Source organism: Mauremys reevesii, linkage group 4 (genome assembly GCF_016161935.1).
Source record: "Mauremys reevesii isolate NIE-2019 linkage group 4, ASM1616193v1, whole genome shotgun sequence".
NCBI lineage: Eukaryota > Metazoa > Chordata > Testudines > Geoemydidae > Mauremys > Mauremys reevesii.
The window spans coordinates 139,861,545-139,876,583 of record NC_052626.1 but is presented as its reverse complement, the minus strand read 5'-3'; the positions used below and the strand labels follow the sequence as shown (position 1 = coordinate 139,876,583).

The window sequence follows — 15,039 nt, the reverse complement described above, 5'->3', positions numbered from 1 at the left end:
TCATTTATCAGGCCTACAAGCTCTTCAGGGGAAACAAACATGATTGGATTGGCTGGAAACCAGTAAGTCACCGGCCTGGCATTGGGGGCCTGGCCAGTTTTTAGGCCTGCCTGGGGAGGTGGGGCTGGTGAGTTCAGCAGGCAGGGCCTCGCTTGCGCCTAACCTCTGCAACTTATGTCCCTCTTGAGAAGAAACCACTAGAAAAGGTGCCGGTCTGCTTTCAGGAAATCCTTTGAGTTTGAAGACATCCAAGGCTTCCGCAGTCGGATGGCAGCCACCAGCTCCCAGAAGCTCCATGAGGAGCTGAATAGCAGCTCAGGATCTAGACTCTACTACACACAGTCAGAGGACAACATCTACGAGGACATTATCTGTACGTGTCTGTGCTCTGACGGGGCGGGAGGAGCCTGTTCAGGTCTGGAAGTGTTTGGATTTCCTTGTGTCTGATCGCTGGGTGGGATGGAGGCAGGGCTAACCACTAGCAGGCTTTCTTTAGTGGCACCTGGAATAGGACAGAGCTGAGCTGGATTAAGCTTTCCCGTCGATGCCCCGGGGTGCTTTATGTAAACGCTTGTGGAAAGAATTGGCTGCTGTCTGGAGGTGCTGATGTCTGTGGTACTGCAGCAGTTGGTAGCTGGGATTTAGTGGGATCCCTACTCAGGATCCTCACACCCACTGATACTGGAGTTGGAAGGGCTTTGGGAGCCCCGGGGCCATCCTGCAGCATCGTTGTGGGATAGTCCATCTCTGAACCTACTGCCCTGGCATTCCCAGGAGACTGTATTACAGGAATTAGCGCTGCTTGGTTCCATCTCTTGGTGACCACAAGGGGCATTTTACACCCTGCCCTCCCCACCCCACCCCACCCCACCCACGCACACACTTCATGAGTCTCTTACCCGTTGTTCTCTCCAGATCCTGCTAAGGAGAATCTGTATGAAGATATCAAAGTGTTGCCTTTACCACTGTGGAGGGTCCCGTCGGCCTGGAAGTTACCACCCCCAAAGAATGCCTTCAAGCCTCCCAAGGTGAGAGTGAGTCCCAGGCTGGCTGTGTTCAAGTCCACGGGGCACACCCAGCTTGTCCTGACTGCAGAGGGCCCAGGGCTGGGATCTGAAAAGCATCTGTCTGAGAGCTCAGCTACAAAACTGGAATTACTATCTGCGGTCAGGTGGCTGTCAATACCCAGGGCTGGACACTCTCACCTGGGTGCATAAGGGAAATTTAGTGCATGGAAAAATAAAATATTAATTGGGCAGGAGGTGAGGTGGGCAGCTGCAGAGCCTCTAGAAGGAAGGTGAGCTTCCCTCTCACGTGCCCCTCCTCTCCACACACCTGGAGTTACACCTTTAACATGTCTTCGGTCGCTCCTGTTTTTTATTGTTGAAAATTATGTACATCAGCAATAAACAGCTGTGACTCTGAGGTCACAGGTAGAGGGATCCACAGCACTTCTTGTTTCCAGCATGAATAACACGTGTCCCTGCTGAGTCGTTGTTGCACGCTGCATCCCACGTTCAGACCTGGGCAGCTTGAGCTGTTTGTGAATGAAATGCCGGGTCAATGCTGAGTGTGTGTGGTGGGAACAGAGGGGTGGGAGCTGAGATGCTGTGTGAGTTACAGATCTCACTTTCCCTACAAGCTGCATATTAATGCTGGGCACTTCCCATCCTCAGAGGACTTTAGACATTAATAAGGCCTGCGGGGCAGGGCAGATCTGTCCCTTTAACAATTTCACCTTGCCTGTGACAGGCAGTGTTAGAGCTCTCCTCCCCATTAGGCCTCTGTGGCACTGTGGGAGTCTTCAGGTTCCTTCCCTGCTGAAATACCCACTAACCTCCAGGTCCTGTGCCCTCTTTGCAGATGGAGGGGGCTCGGGAGCTGCTGTGATATATGCATTGGTATGCCAGAAGGGATTGCTTGTGACATCCTCTGGGGCTGCTTTCCCCAGATCCGAGTGGGGCACCCTGCTGTGAGCCCCTTTGGAACCAGGCAAACAAGATGTTTAACTCCAAAGCGTCCTTTAAATCTTGCGTATCTTGTCCTATCCGTTCCCAGCTCCCTCCCAAGCCTGCCTTCCTCCATCGCAAGACACTGGAGCTGAAAGCTGCCCGTGCATGTCTGCGTGGGAAGGACACGACCCTGCCCGTTACGCTGACAGAGTGGAAGCTGTTCCGAGCAGGGGAGGCTGCTGGTAGGAAAAGGAAGAACCTTCCCGGGGTGAGACTTGCGTATTGTGCTCGTGTGTGAATCCCTGCTGCTTGCGTGGCATTTGTGACACTAACACTCCACCTTCTCTAGCACCTTCAAATGGTTTGCAATGGTCCTGGAGCCCCGCAGATCAGCGCTTATATCTGCTCTCCAGGTGGGCAGTGGGGACACGGGGAGGGGACGTGGCTTGCCTAGGATCACATTAGGCTCTCACAGGTGGTAGAGTGGGGAATAGAACCCATGAGTCCTGACTCCCAGTCTGGTTTGGTAACTGTCCTGAGAGCATGAGTCTGCAAACCCCATGATAGCTGCCCTCCGACGTAGATGAATTGGCGCTTTGGCATGTCTGTGCAGAGCCGGAGGGGGGTGTGACTTCCTCCCAGCCTTGCGTCCCAGGGAGCATTGTGGGGTTTGACTGGGGCATTGCTTTCCAGGATAGGCATGTGCTGAGCGTTTCATGGCATTAGATCTACTATTTACCTGTGGTAGCACCCGCTGTGTGCTGATCACTTTCCAGACACTCAGGGAGGACATTCCTGGCTCTGAGGAACTTACAGTGTAGGACCAACAAGTGGTGTGGTCAGGAACCGGAGAATAACCCTGGGGAGTTTCTGTACAAGTGAGCGTGACTCACGTCCGTTCCATTAAACTATCTGTCGATTAGCTCTTTCGGTGTAAGCGCTTACTCTGTTTGGTTGGCAAGGCCTGGAGTGACCTTGGCTTTCTTGTGGGGGCTTGTTGCTCAGTTATTTCAACCGTTGGTCTATTTTCCTGTTCTAATGTTAATAAAAGCACCTTGGCAGCTGTTCCTTGTTAAAAGCTGCTGAACAGCTCATTAGGAATGAGCCTGTTTCATAACACTTGGGTATCGTTTTTCCTGCCGCTCCCTTCTGCGTGAATAAGGGACACACACCTCTGAGGGCAGAGACATGAAAGGGATTTAATTCCACTGTCGTGTTGAAGTCAAACTTTGCTACAATTCCTGCCTGTATCTGCTTGGAATATTTCCAAATGTTTGTATTAATTAAAAACCCCTAAACCCAACTCAATATCCAGCTCTCCTGATCAATGCTACAATAACAAAACATAGCGCATTGGATGGAGGGAATATCGTAGTTACTGTGGTGAGGCGCCATTGGTTAGTGGTTTGAGCATGGGACTCCTGAGTTCTAATTCTAGCTGACAAAAACCTGCTGTGTGGCCCTTGGAAAGTCTTAGGCATCAGTTAGTTCCTCTGTAAATTGGTATAATATTTACCTACTTGGCAGAGGACTGTGAGGTGGAGTGAGCTGCCTGCGAAGTCTATAGAAATGTTTAGTAATACCCCTTTTTGTGCATACAAAGATTATAAACACCCTGCCTGGCAGTAGGGAGCATGGTGTCAAAAACTATGAAAATGCCATGATAGCAAGTAACCTTTATCTGGGGTGAAGTGGGAGGGGAATCCTTCCCAAAAACCCAAACCTGTTCCAAAAATCTGGGAGCAATTTACATGCAGGAAGCATACGTTATTCTCCTGGCACTCAAAGGATTCAGTTGGGATTGCAAGAGAGACTCAGAAAAGAGAAGAAAAGAATTTCAGTCCAAAAAGGCCAATTCTTTCTCAAGCAATAAAAGAAACCTTGCTGCTTTGAGTGCTCCCAGCATCTCTCACTGGTGACTGAAATCTGCAAAATTAGAAGCAATAACATAAAACTTCTAGGTGAGAGTAACAGAGGGAAGGAAACCTTCAAGTGAAACAGCAGCTCCTCTGAAGGGTGTCTCTCTGCAGTCTCACTGTATTAACAGAAGGTGTCTGTCACTGCCCCAGACAACCAGAAGCAGATTAGAAAACGAGGCGAGCCTGAAATTTGGCCTAGTTCACTGAGATGGGGGATGAGGGTTTGAGCTGGAGAACAGGTTCTGTTGGTGACTATCTCCTTCTTTTTATGCAGTGTGTGTGTGTGTGGGGGGGGGGACAGAAATAACTGGGCCCCACCCTACTACCTTTGCTGTGAGCATGTATGGATTCTTAACACTGGGCAAGAGAGAACTTGACCTCCCCACTGTGTTTAAAAAATAAATCACCCCACTCCTGAATCAGAAATACCAGCAGGCTCCAGCACGTAGCAACAAGGAGCTCCCTCCAGTTCTGCTTGCAGCTTGGGGCACACAGTACCTTAGGATGGCAGTGGAGATGCCTTTTAACACCTTCAGCGCCAGTGATGTCCATTTCAGAAATCCTTGTGGGTTTGGTATTAGCAAAGGCTTTAAAAACCAGTCGAATCAACAGAAACCCAGCCGCTTCTGCCCAGCATGTTAGAATGCTGGTGCCTTTCTCTCTTCTATTGCTTAGCCCACATACGGCAGTGGTAATGTTCAAGTTTCTTTTTTTTGTAGACTGGGCCCCTGTGGGGCAGACACAGCATTCTGTCCCCTCTGGGCATGCTAGAGTAGAGACGCTCCCCAACTTGCGCAAGCATTCCGTTCCGGAACGCCTTGCGTAACTCGAATTTTGCGTAAGTCAGAAACATATACTCGACAATTACACGCCCCCCAAAAAACCCCAAACCAAACCTTCCTATTTCTAGCTTGCTTTTTCTGTAAGTGCAGATTTGCGTAAGTCGGGTTTGCGTAACCCGGGGGGCGTCTGTATAGAAAATACAAATGCTTGGGTTTTTTATAACAGTTCAGCTAAGGAAATGCCTTGGGGCAGTTCCCGTGTCTGTTGTGGTGTTACACACACAGAAAGTAGAGGACTTTGTGCTTTAGAAAACATACTGGGGTCTCAAATTGTCAGTGCATTCTGCACAATCCAAGGAAACTGGGCCAAGCTACGTTGAGGGGCTCTGGTTGGGCTCAGAAAGGATTGGGGTACCCGCAGTTGCACAGAGTTCTGGATCCTTTGCAGAAGGCTTTCTGGAGGCAAATCCTACAGGATGCTGCTGCAAGTTCCTTTATGGTTGGTTTGTCTTGTTCGTAGCCTCAGACCTCCCTGTATCCTAGTCCCTGCTGCCTGTGCAGCCTGCTTGATAAGCCAAATATAAAGCAACTAGTCTGCTGCTAGAGCAGAAGTGCTGCTTGTTTCCTTCCTTCTCCATGGTGCTCTGTATGTCTGACTCTTGTAGTAATTATTCCCAGTCCTGTTAGACCTGTACAGTGCCCAGTATCTAGGGAGTTGTGTTAACAGCATTGTGACCATATCTCTTTAGCAAGGGTTTTGCAAAGCCTTTCCTGAATGTGGTTGCATCTGCTGAAGGTCTTCTATGTGCTTTGCAGTGTCGCCGCCACCTGCCTCCTCTCATGTGCATGTGGCCTGTATTAACGTTTTGCTTTCTCTTTGGATTCCAGCTTGTGTTAAAAATACAGGAGATCTTTGAGTCTAAACGTGGGAAGAAGAGGGTGAAGTTACTCGCTTATACAGGGAAAGAAGCTCCACCAACAAAAGGTATGGCAACTGCCTGCACCATTCTCTTAATTACATAGCACACATGTGACATGACAACGGACATGTCTAATTCACAACACTCCACAGTCCTGTCAGCATAATGGGGGCTTCAGACTGCAGCTACTGCTCAGAGAATGAGCGAACTTTACCACAGCGGTTTGATTTTCACAGGTGCTGAGCTCCTGCATCTTGCACGGACTCCAGTGGGAGTTGTTGGGTGTTCAGCACCTCTGCAAATCAAGCCCTGTACATCTCTTTAATCCAAGTTTGATAGTGTTACATAGGGAAGATCCCTTTCTGTGGCTGAGTCTTCAGTGCTGGGGTAGCTTCATGCTGATGTGTTAAAGCTATTTGTCGTGAGGTCACCTGTTGCTCTCTCATGCTGCTTTCAGGTGGCCCTTTGGGAAGAGACACTTGGGTTCCAAAGCCTCTTTGGTTTCCTAACAACTTTAAAGAATACAAAATGTATTCAGCCCCAAAGTGTTGCTAACTCACCTAGAGGGCTTAAATACCTATTCAGAATCTCCATTCCTGGTCAATATGTCCCTGGAAGTGGTGGATCTGACTTCATCTCTGATGATCTTTGGGATTTATATTATTACTAGCGAAGGGCTGCTTTTGCTGAGACTTCTGTAATGAACAAGATGGCCAACGAGCAGCCCTACATGGTGTAGACTTAAGGGAGGTCTCGGATGCGGCCCCTTATGCAGCCATGGGTGTCACCCACCTTACCATGGCAACTATGATTTTATGGACGCCTTGTTTCTTGTTTCAGGTGAAACCAGCGGGAATGAAAGTGAGACGGAGAATCTGCCAAAAAGTGAGTGAGTGAGTCACTGGGGCTGGTCCTATTGCCATAGCATAATTAATGCTGGCAGGGCTATATGGGATTAGCCACTCCTGAGGTTTTTGTGCTTCCCGTAGATAATGTAGGAAGCTGCTACTCTTGTGTCAAACCAGCCTCTTGTGACAGTGAGATGAAAGGATCTGGAGGGGACTGAGCCCTATGTGCCAGGTCTCTCAGCCTCTTGGGCTGTGCCACTCACCTGCCAGTCACCCTGGGGTCACTCCCTCCTCTAAGTAAACTGCGTGTCTTGGAGTAACTCACCCCCGTGGATCGTCTCTGGTGCTCAGAACTGAGCACCATACCCCTTTTCTCCGTTCACCTTGGCATTTCACAGCATGGCACTGTTTGGAAGGTAGTCAGCGAGAAGTAGATAGTTTGGTTCCTTGGCTTGACGTAAACACTGGTGGGACAACCAGAACTACAGGCTCAGATCTAGGCGTTCAGTGCTGACTAATCTGCTCTAGTTGGCACAGAAGGGATCTGAGCTTCCACTTCCCAGAGTTGGGAAATGAAATAGTAAAAAATTTGCCTGCAGCCCTGAACTTACTACAGATGAATCTGTCTAGCATGCCTGTTAATGTGATAGCTACGTGCTGGAAGTACCCAGTGACAAGGAACCAGTTGGATTGATTTAAATGTTTCCTTCCCGTAGATGACGTACAAAAGCCCATAATTTGGGGCTGATGGCAAAACTCCATCCCTCTGCGTTGGGGGGGAAGGTGGTAGGCTGTCTTAAAATAGAGCAAATGAGTCACCGAGTGAGTCTGGCCGGATAGTACAAACCCACAGAGCATGTGTCAGACCCTTTGCAGCCCCCTGGCTATGCCAGTGTTTCCCATGCGTCTTGTAGGGAGAGTCTGATGCTGCGTGGGACAGGCTGGATGGGGTGGAGGGGAGGAGATGGATTCTGCCTCCATTTTGAATTCACTTGCTGCTGAAGTTGTCACTCTTTTATGATGTAATTGCCTGGAGTGTGGCAGCATTATGGGCACACGGACACACACACACACACGGGCACACTCTGACAGAATGAGGCCCCTTCTCATAGTCTTCCCCATCAGCAGCCCTGTTAGCACTCAGACACATGAGTTCCTCGGTGCTGCTAGAGGTTAGGGGGGAGTCTCTGGGCCGTGACAAAAAACCAAACTATGGGGGCATTGAAGGTGTTGGGCTGCTGATAAAATCCACCAGGCAAAGGGGCTGGGGACATTCCTGCGTCTCTGCGGGTGCTTTGTGCTGGTGGGAACTGAGCTAGGGTGTCCTGCTCTGGGAAGGAGGCACGATGCTCAGTGTTGGGACCTGACATCCATTCCAGCTCTGCCACTCACCAGCCATGTGACCTTGCCCAAGTCCCTTCACCTCTTCGCTTGTGAAATGCAAATAATGAGACTTCCCCTTGTTTAAACACTTGGAGAGCCTCAGATGATCACAGTTACAGCCCCAGCCTCCTGTCACTGAATTGGTCCTTCTCTCTCAGGTCACCACAAACGCCTGCTGCAAGTACAGTTGACCTCCAAGAGGAACCCGCACTATCAGACCCTGGAGCGGGATCTGATTGAATTCCAGGAGCAGCAGCTGTTTGAGCTTTTTGTGGTGGTGTCCCTGCAGAAGAAGCAGTCAGAGACGACGTACACCCCGCAGGTCATACAGCAGTTCCCCAGCAAGGTGGGTGCCGCGCAGATGCCCAGTCCCATCAGCTTCACTGTATCTGCTGATTTATTTTTCCCTCCCTCCATTTCCCTGGCTCTGTGCAGATGAGCAGAGCCAGGATGTCCCGTTGTTAGGGTTCTAACCGCCTGAGTTCAACTTCTGGCTCTGCCACAGACTCTGAGTAAGTCACCCATCCTCTGTCTCTCATTTCCCTGATGACAGCACTTCCCTACCTCACAGGGGTGTTAGGAGGAAACAGGGGCGGCTCTAGGAATTTCGCCACCCCAAGCATGGCGGCACGCCGCGGGGGCGCTCTGGCGGCACGCCGCGGGGAGCGCTGCTCCGGTGGAGCATCCGCAGGCATGCCTGCGGGAGGTCCACCGGAGCCGCCTGCCGGCGACCGGCAGAGCGCTCCCTGCGGCATGCCGCCCCAAGCGCGCGCTTGGCGCGCTGGGGTCTGGAGCCGGCCCTGGGAGGAAAACACAGTAAAGACTGTGGGATGCTTGGGGCACTATATTAACGGGACCGTAGATAGATACTCTTCTCCTGGAAAGGGTGAATTTCTTCATCATTTATCTGACCAGAAGGGACCATTGTGATCATCTGGTCTGACCTCCTGTGTAGCACAGGCCCCAGGCCTTCCTTGAATTAACTCCTGTTTGAACTACAGCACATCTTTAAAAAAAAATTTTTTTATATCTATATCTATCATTTATCTATCCAATTTTAATTTAAAAATTCCAGAGATGGAGAATCCACTACCACAACCCTTGGTAAATTGTTCCAATGGTTAATTACTCTCATTGTTAAAATTTTGCACCTAATTTCAAGTCTGAATTTGTCTAGCTTCAAATTGAGGCCATCGGATCTTGTTATACCTGTGTCTGTTAGCCTTCTATTATTGAATTTGTTACCCGGGTAGATACTTGCAGACTGAATAAGTCACGTAACCTCTTTGTTAAGTTAAGTAGATTGAGCTCCTTGACTCTTTCATTATACGGCATACTTTCCAATCTTTTAATCATTCTCATGGCTCTTCTCCAAACCTTCTCCAATTGATCAACATCCTCCTTGAGCTGTGGGCACCAGAACTGGACACACTATTCCAGCAGCGGTCACACCAGTGCCAAATACAGAGGTAAAATAACCTCTCTAGATTTCTATGCAAGATTTTCCAGTTTTTTTTATATCCAAGAATCATATTAGCCCTTTTGGCCATGGTGTCGCACTGAGAGCTCATGTTCTGCTGATTATTCACCATAACCCCCAAGTCCTTTTCACAATGCGCAGCCAGCCTGTGCTGCTTCCCAGGAGAGAGTCCCCCAGTCTGTAAGTATGGCCTGCCTGCCTTTGTTCCCAGAGGTATGATTTGACATTTGGCCATATTAAAATGCATATCACTTCAAGATTTTCATGGGGGAAACGTCCTCTCCTGTGACACTTGCCCTGCTGCGCGCAAAGAGGGAGTGGCACAACCCAGTCCTTGATTCTTACTGAGCCTGCAGTGTTTGAACCTGTTTGCTCTGGAGCCTCTCAGAAGGTGAGGAGTTTTTTCTCTTCTCTCTGAAGGGTGCTAGTAGAAAGTGATTTAAATGCTGGTCCAAAGAGACAGTTTTACTCCAGTTGTTAACCTTGCTGCTTTAAATCCTGTAGATGCATGCAGCCGTTCCTTCTTCCTTTTGAGTGTGGCGATAGAGCTGGGAGAACAGCGGGGTCCAGCATGTAGTTAGACCGTGTGTCACTTGGAGCAGTTATTAAACCTGTTCTGGCTTTCACATGAGAAGGGGCAAAGCTGCTGTGCAGAGCCCTAAAGTGCCCAGGCAACAGTTAACTTGGGCCTGTCCTCTGCTGCACTATAAACAGTAATTTACCAAGTTCCTTTTGTAGTATGGATACAGCTGGGTTTGTGTTGTGGCAGGCTGTATTCTGCTTCCCAGCACATGGGGCTTCAGATGCATTTCCACAGAGTGCTCTGATATTGATCCAGTGTCCTGGATGTGTCAGAAACCCATAAAGAACCTAGTGTTTGTGGGACAATCACCCCTAGAATCTGGTATTGTGGGTGGGATTGGCAGGGAGTAGAAGCACTCTTCTCTTGCAGTTGCTCAGTGCTGAGAGAGAATCAAGCCCAGGAGGGGTTTGGGTTTCCTCTGAAGTCATTTGAACTGAAAATGTTGCTGCTGAAATGAGAACTGTTCTCCCCTCTCCATGCTGGCAGGGCTGGAAGAGATTATTTGTTTTTACTTCTCATGGAAGGTGCTCAGATACCAGTGACAGGGACCTTCTCAAAGCCTGGTCAGACAATAACATCTGAAAATTCTGTTCAGTGTAGGACCATGGAGCAAACTACAATTCACCTCCCTATAGATCTCACATTTATCACCCTTCTCGCTCCTTGCAGTTCTGGTCACACCAGGGCTAGTGTGAGGGATCTCTGAGGCTGCCCTTTGCTATGCATTTGGGTCTGAATATGCAGAATGAAAGCCTTGCTATGGTCAATGAGTTTGCTTATGGCTCTGTAGCTGGCATAGTTGGTCTCAGTTTTGTTCAGTTTGCTTTATGCGGCTTTTCATCTTGATATTTGGGGAAAAAGAGAATGAAACCCCATGGAATCTAGTCGCTGTTTCCTATGTGGCATGAGTCAACACATCCCTCCTTGTCTGTGTATCAACAGCAGCCAGGATGAGGTCAGTCTAGCTTTGGCTGTACAGTTGCATTTCCTCTCCTCTCCTGTGGGCTGTGTCAGCAGTGCACCACAAGATACTGTGGATTTTCAAAGTTTCCAGAAAAGAAGTCTCCCTGCTTCTTGCAAAAAGAAAGTTATTGTTGGGAATTAGGGTGCCCTTTCCGTAGGGGGTGCAGTCATCCCACCATTATGGGAGGGTAACTGGGGCTGCAACGGAACCTACTGTGTCCAGAGCTCCAAGTGTTTGACATGCCCTTGAGAGGATTATGGTTAAACAGACTCGGTGACTCACGGAACACGGAAAGGAACACTGCCAGTCCCAGAGAGCAGGCTCAGTTCAACAGGGTGAAAATGAGCGGGGCTGATAAACTCCCAATATTGAAAGGCAGTGAAAATGTGGTTTGAGTGAGTTCTTCCTCCCTGTGACCATCAGAGCCTTTGGGAAGGGGCAGAGCATCTTCGTTCCCTACCGCACCTCCTCAGTGGATCAGTTCCAGTCTGCACCACGTGGCTGTTGGCCTGGTTTTATAATGATACTGACAAAACTAATGATTTTCTCAATGTCTGTTTACCCTTTGCCTGATTTAGAATATTTTGTTGAATGTAACCAGATTAACACAGGAGGGTCTTTCATGCTGGGATTCATGAGGAAATATCATACCAGTAATTAGGGAGCACTGATTATACCTTGGGTGCTGTGATTACAGATGTCTTGGCTCTAAAAATAGCATTGCTCCCAAGTAATCTGCCTGTCCCCCTCTTCCATGGGCTGCCTGGGGCCAGCAAAACTCCTGTGCAACGGGCATCCTTTGGAGACCAGCCATGCTACCTTTCTAACCTGTCTCATCTTGTGACACTTGAAGTGATGTTGAAGTTCTCATTGAACAATGTAGTGGTTGAAAGTGTGACTCCCAAATATGACTTGCATTCCTTGGAAAAGACCATATGGTTTTCTGTCTCTCTGATGTTTCCCATAAATGGTTGAATCCCTTACTCCAAATGCAGCTGAGTCAGTGGTCCCACAGGGAAGCACTAAATGAACCCCACTCTGTCCTTCCTGAGGAGTTCTGAAGGTGGAGGTGCTCCTGTTCTCTCTGAGGGACTTTGACTCGGGCTGAGTGGAGGTAACTGCAGTACCTGATGTCGAAGAATTTGTGCCCTTCTCATCTCTTAATGATGCACGAAACCTTGCTCCCTTCCCTCCCTTTGTAACAGACCATAGAAGGGATGTACTCTCCTTACTGTGCAAACTGGGATCTCAGCCTATTACAAACACACAAGTGTAACCTTGAAGATATTTTTGTTCTGTGTTAGTATCATGGCATCTCCTCCTCTCAAGAGGACTGAGTGGGACAGTCTCACCCTGCAGTGATCACTAGGGGGAGCTCTCCCAGCTTTATTCCAAAATAAGCTGGGAAATGCTGCTAAGCTATATCCTCAGCTAAACCTATTAAGCACAGGATGTAGCAAAAAGTCTGTTCCGTTGGAAACGTGGGACCAAGAATTAGCTTTTCTCTTTGGGGAGCTGAGCATTGAAACTGTTTAATGATAGAGAAGTATGTACCAGACCCATAAGAGACCTGGGCTGAATCTGTTGTCAAGGCTGAATGGGGGCTCTGTGCTTTGAGCTGCATGGAGCAGTATGAGAGGAAGCTGGTGTAGCCAGAGTATATTCTCCTGCAGTCCCTACATCAGGCTTTTGGGGGTTGATGCACACAAGCCCCTGCTGCAGGGTGGAGACTATGCCTATTACAATGAATGCTGCCGCCATTGTTCTCTGTGATCCTGGGAGAACTGCCCTGTATAACAGCCATGTGTTACCTTTCCCAGCCCGAGCATCCCTTCAGGCAGTCAAAGGATACCGAGGAGAGGCTAAAGGTCATCCCCAAGTTCTGCTTTCCAGATCCTAAAGCCTGGCTTCCAACGTCAGAGCTCAAAAGGTAAAGGCTGGTGGTGTGAATAGATGCTGGTTTCTGGGTTCCCACTGAAGTAACTGAGAGAGACGTGGTGACGGTGCTGGGTTTGTAGGCATCTGCCAGCCACTCTGGCAAAGCCCAGGTGGCTGTAGCTGAATCAGGATGAAATAGGCCAAGGGAAGGAGAACTCGCTGGAGGTTTTGATCCCAAAATCTAGGGGAGGATGAGGTGCAGGGGTGGTCCCCTCCACCCCATGCAGGGCCATCTCTCTACTCATCCCCATTCCTGCTACTCCCAACAGAGCTTCTAGCTTATGTAGAGTCTGCAGCACTGTCCCGGGGTTAGTTCCTGCCCACGTTGGCTGCTGCTATTGGTGCTCGGCAGAGTGGAGGAGCTTGGAGACAGCATCCTGATGAGGAATCTTCCGCAGCCTACAGGCATCCTGTCCCCCTATGTGGGAGGGAAGGAATCCAAAGCCAGGGAGCAGCTCTCTAGGTCTCCCACATTGAGATCAAAGGGCTGCAGATGGGGTGTGGGGTGTTGCACTTGCTCCACATTACGTCAGCCCCCGACTGACCTGCTCCCCTATGAGTCCCCCCTCCTCCACCATCAGTGAATTTCATGGTGAGTCTGACTCTGACTGTTCTTGGGCTCCCCAGTGAAACCTTTTCCTTCGTGCTGACAGGCGAGGATGGCAGCCGCTGGTTCGGTTACTGCAAGAAGCTCTTGGTAAGCCGCTGTTTGTGAGACATGCTGCCATAGAGAGGGTCCACACTGATGGGGGTGGAGGGTTTTGTGGTCCAGCTAGGACCTAGATCAGCAGCAGCTTGTTGGCTAGGTGTGAGCTGCATTGCTCTTAACGCTGGTTCTGGGGTTACCAGCCCTCTGACAGAGGGTAGAGCAGCAGTGCAGAGGGAAGGTGCGTGGTGTTGTCAGTACCCCATGGCACACAATGCCTAGAATGAGTGAGCGTGAGTGTGTGTACGCGCAAGAGCCAGTTCTTGGGACTCATTACTCCCTTTGAGTTTCTTATTGAGTGCAGAGGGATTTGTAGCGAAAAGCTAGTCACATGGGCTGAATACGTTGTGAGGCTTCAATATCACTCAAGCGCTGGCATGGGCATTCGCTGCCTTGCTTCCCTTGCTCTGCTCCAGGTGTAACTCTCTGCGTTCCCCTTGCCTTGTAGCCAGAAGGGAAAGGGAAGCGGCTCCCAGAGGTGTACTGCATGGTGAGCCGCCTGGGCTGCTTCAACCTCTTCTCCAAGGTGAGTGAGCAGCCTACCGCACCCGCTACAACCTGTCGCATCAGAGTCAGACCTGTGCCTCTGAAAATGCCTTTCTGACAGTTTGAATGCTCCAGGAAATAGCTGAGCTGCTGCATTGCTGCATCTGACAATAGTAACCTTGACCCAGGGCAGGTTGGTTCCCTGCTGCATGTTATCTAGTGCTTTGTCTAGCTCAGTTTAAATGACTCCAGCACTTGGCAGACCATTCCACAGCCAAATCCACTTCAATCTCAGGAAAAGGTTCCTAATGCCAAGCCTTAGGGTAGGTCTACACTTACCTGCTGGGTCAACGCGTAGAGTTCGACTTCTCGGAGTTCGAACTATCGCGTCTAATCTAGACGCGATAGTTCGAACTCCGAACGCGCTCCCGTCGACTCCGGAACTCCACCACCACGAACGGCGGTGGCGGAGTCGACGGGGGAGCCGCGGACTTAGATCCCGCGGCGTCTGGACAGGTGAGTAGTTCGAACTAAGGTAGTTCAAGTTCAGCTATGCTATTTGCGTAGCTGAACTTGCGTACCTTAGTTCGACACCCGCCCCCCCAGTGTAGAGCAGGCCTTAGTATCTCTTCTCTTTGTCATCTCCTCATTCCTACTTACATGCCCATGGGGTGTGCAAATATCAGTTAGCTGCCATGTCAGTTATTCTATTCTGACTGGTTTCACAGCTCTGTAACTAAATATCTGTGACCACTATATGCTTGTCTGGGAGGAATCTGATATTCTGAAGAGATTGTGAAGAGGGGTAAAAGGGATGTCTCAAAACTGAAGTCAGTAGGAACTGACAGTACTTGACACTGCTGGAAATCAGCCCATTAAATTCCAACAGCAGTTTTATTCCTGAAGTGGGCATGTCCCTCCTATGATGGGAGTTCTCAGCAATGTAATGAGATTTATTGACCACGCTGGGGCCCACAGAGCCAGTTCCTTGCTTCCATTCATGGTATCACCAGCTGATTAACATTGTCCACTCTATTTGCCTTTTGGTGTCTGACACATCTGTGCAGGAGCCCTCCCC

The 15,039-nt window shown here is 49.5% G+C and overlaps 1 protein-coding gene across 6 annotated transcripts in view; it reads left to right on the top strand.

Annotated features, from left to right (window-relative positions):
* DENND2C (DENN domain containing 2C) overlaps positions 1 to 15,039 on the top strand; it is a 50,613-nt gene that overhangs the window by 26,824 nt on the left and 8,750 nt on the right. For 5 of the 6 annotated variants that reach the window (XR_005598305.1, XM_039538145.1, XM_039538147.1 and 2 more), the window contains 9 exons: positions 225 to 415; positions 916 to 1,028; positions 2,059 to 2,220; positions 5,542 to 5,638; positions 6,414 to 6,458; positions 7,963 to 8,150; positions 12,652 to 12,761; positions 13,397 to 13,466; positions 13,924 to 14,001. Coding sequence is in view for 5 of the 6 variants with exons in the window: in XM_039538145.1 (XP_039394079.1) it covers positions 225 to 415; positions 916 to 1,028; positions 2,059 to 2,220; positions 5,542 to 5,638; positions 6,414 to 6,458; positions 7,963 to 8,150; positions 12,652 to 12,761; positions 13,397 to 13,466; positions 13,924 to 14,001 (1,054 nt within the window). In the remaining variant the exon portion in view is untranslated. The remainder of the gene's footprint in view (positions 1 to 224; positions 416 to 915; positions 1,029 to 2,058; positions 2,221 to 5,541; positions 5,639 to 6,413; positions 6,459 to 7,962; positions 8,151 to 12,651; positions 12,762 to 13,396; positions 13,467 to 13,923; positions 14,002 to 15,039) is intronic. The other variant, XM_039538149.1, reaches the window with a different exon arrangement.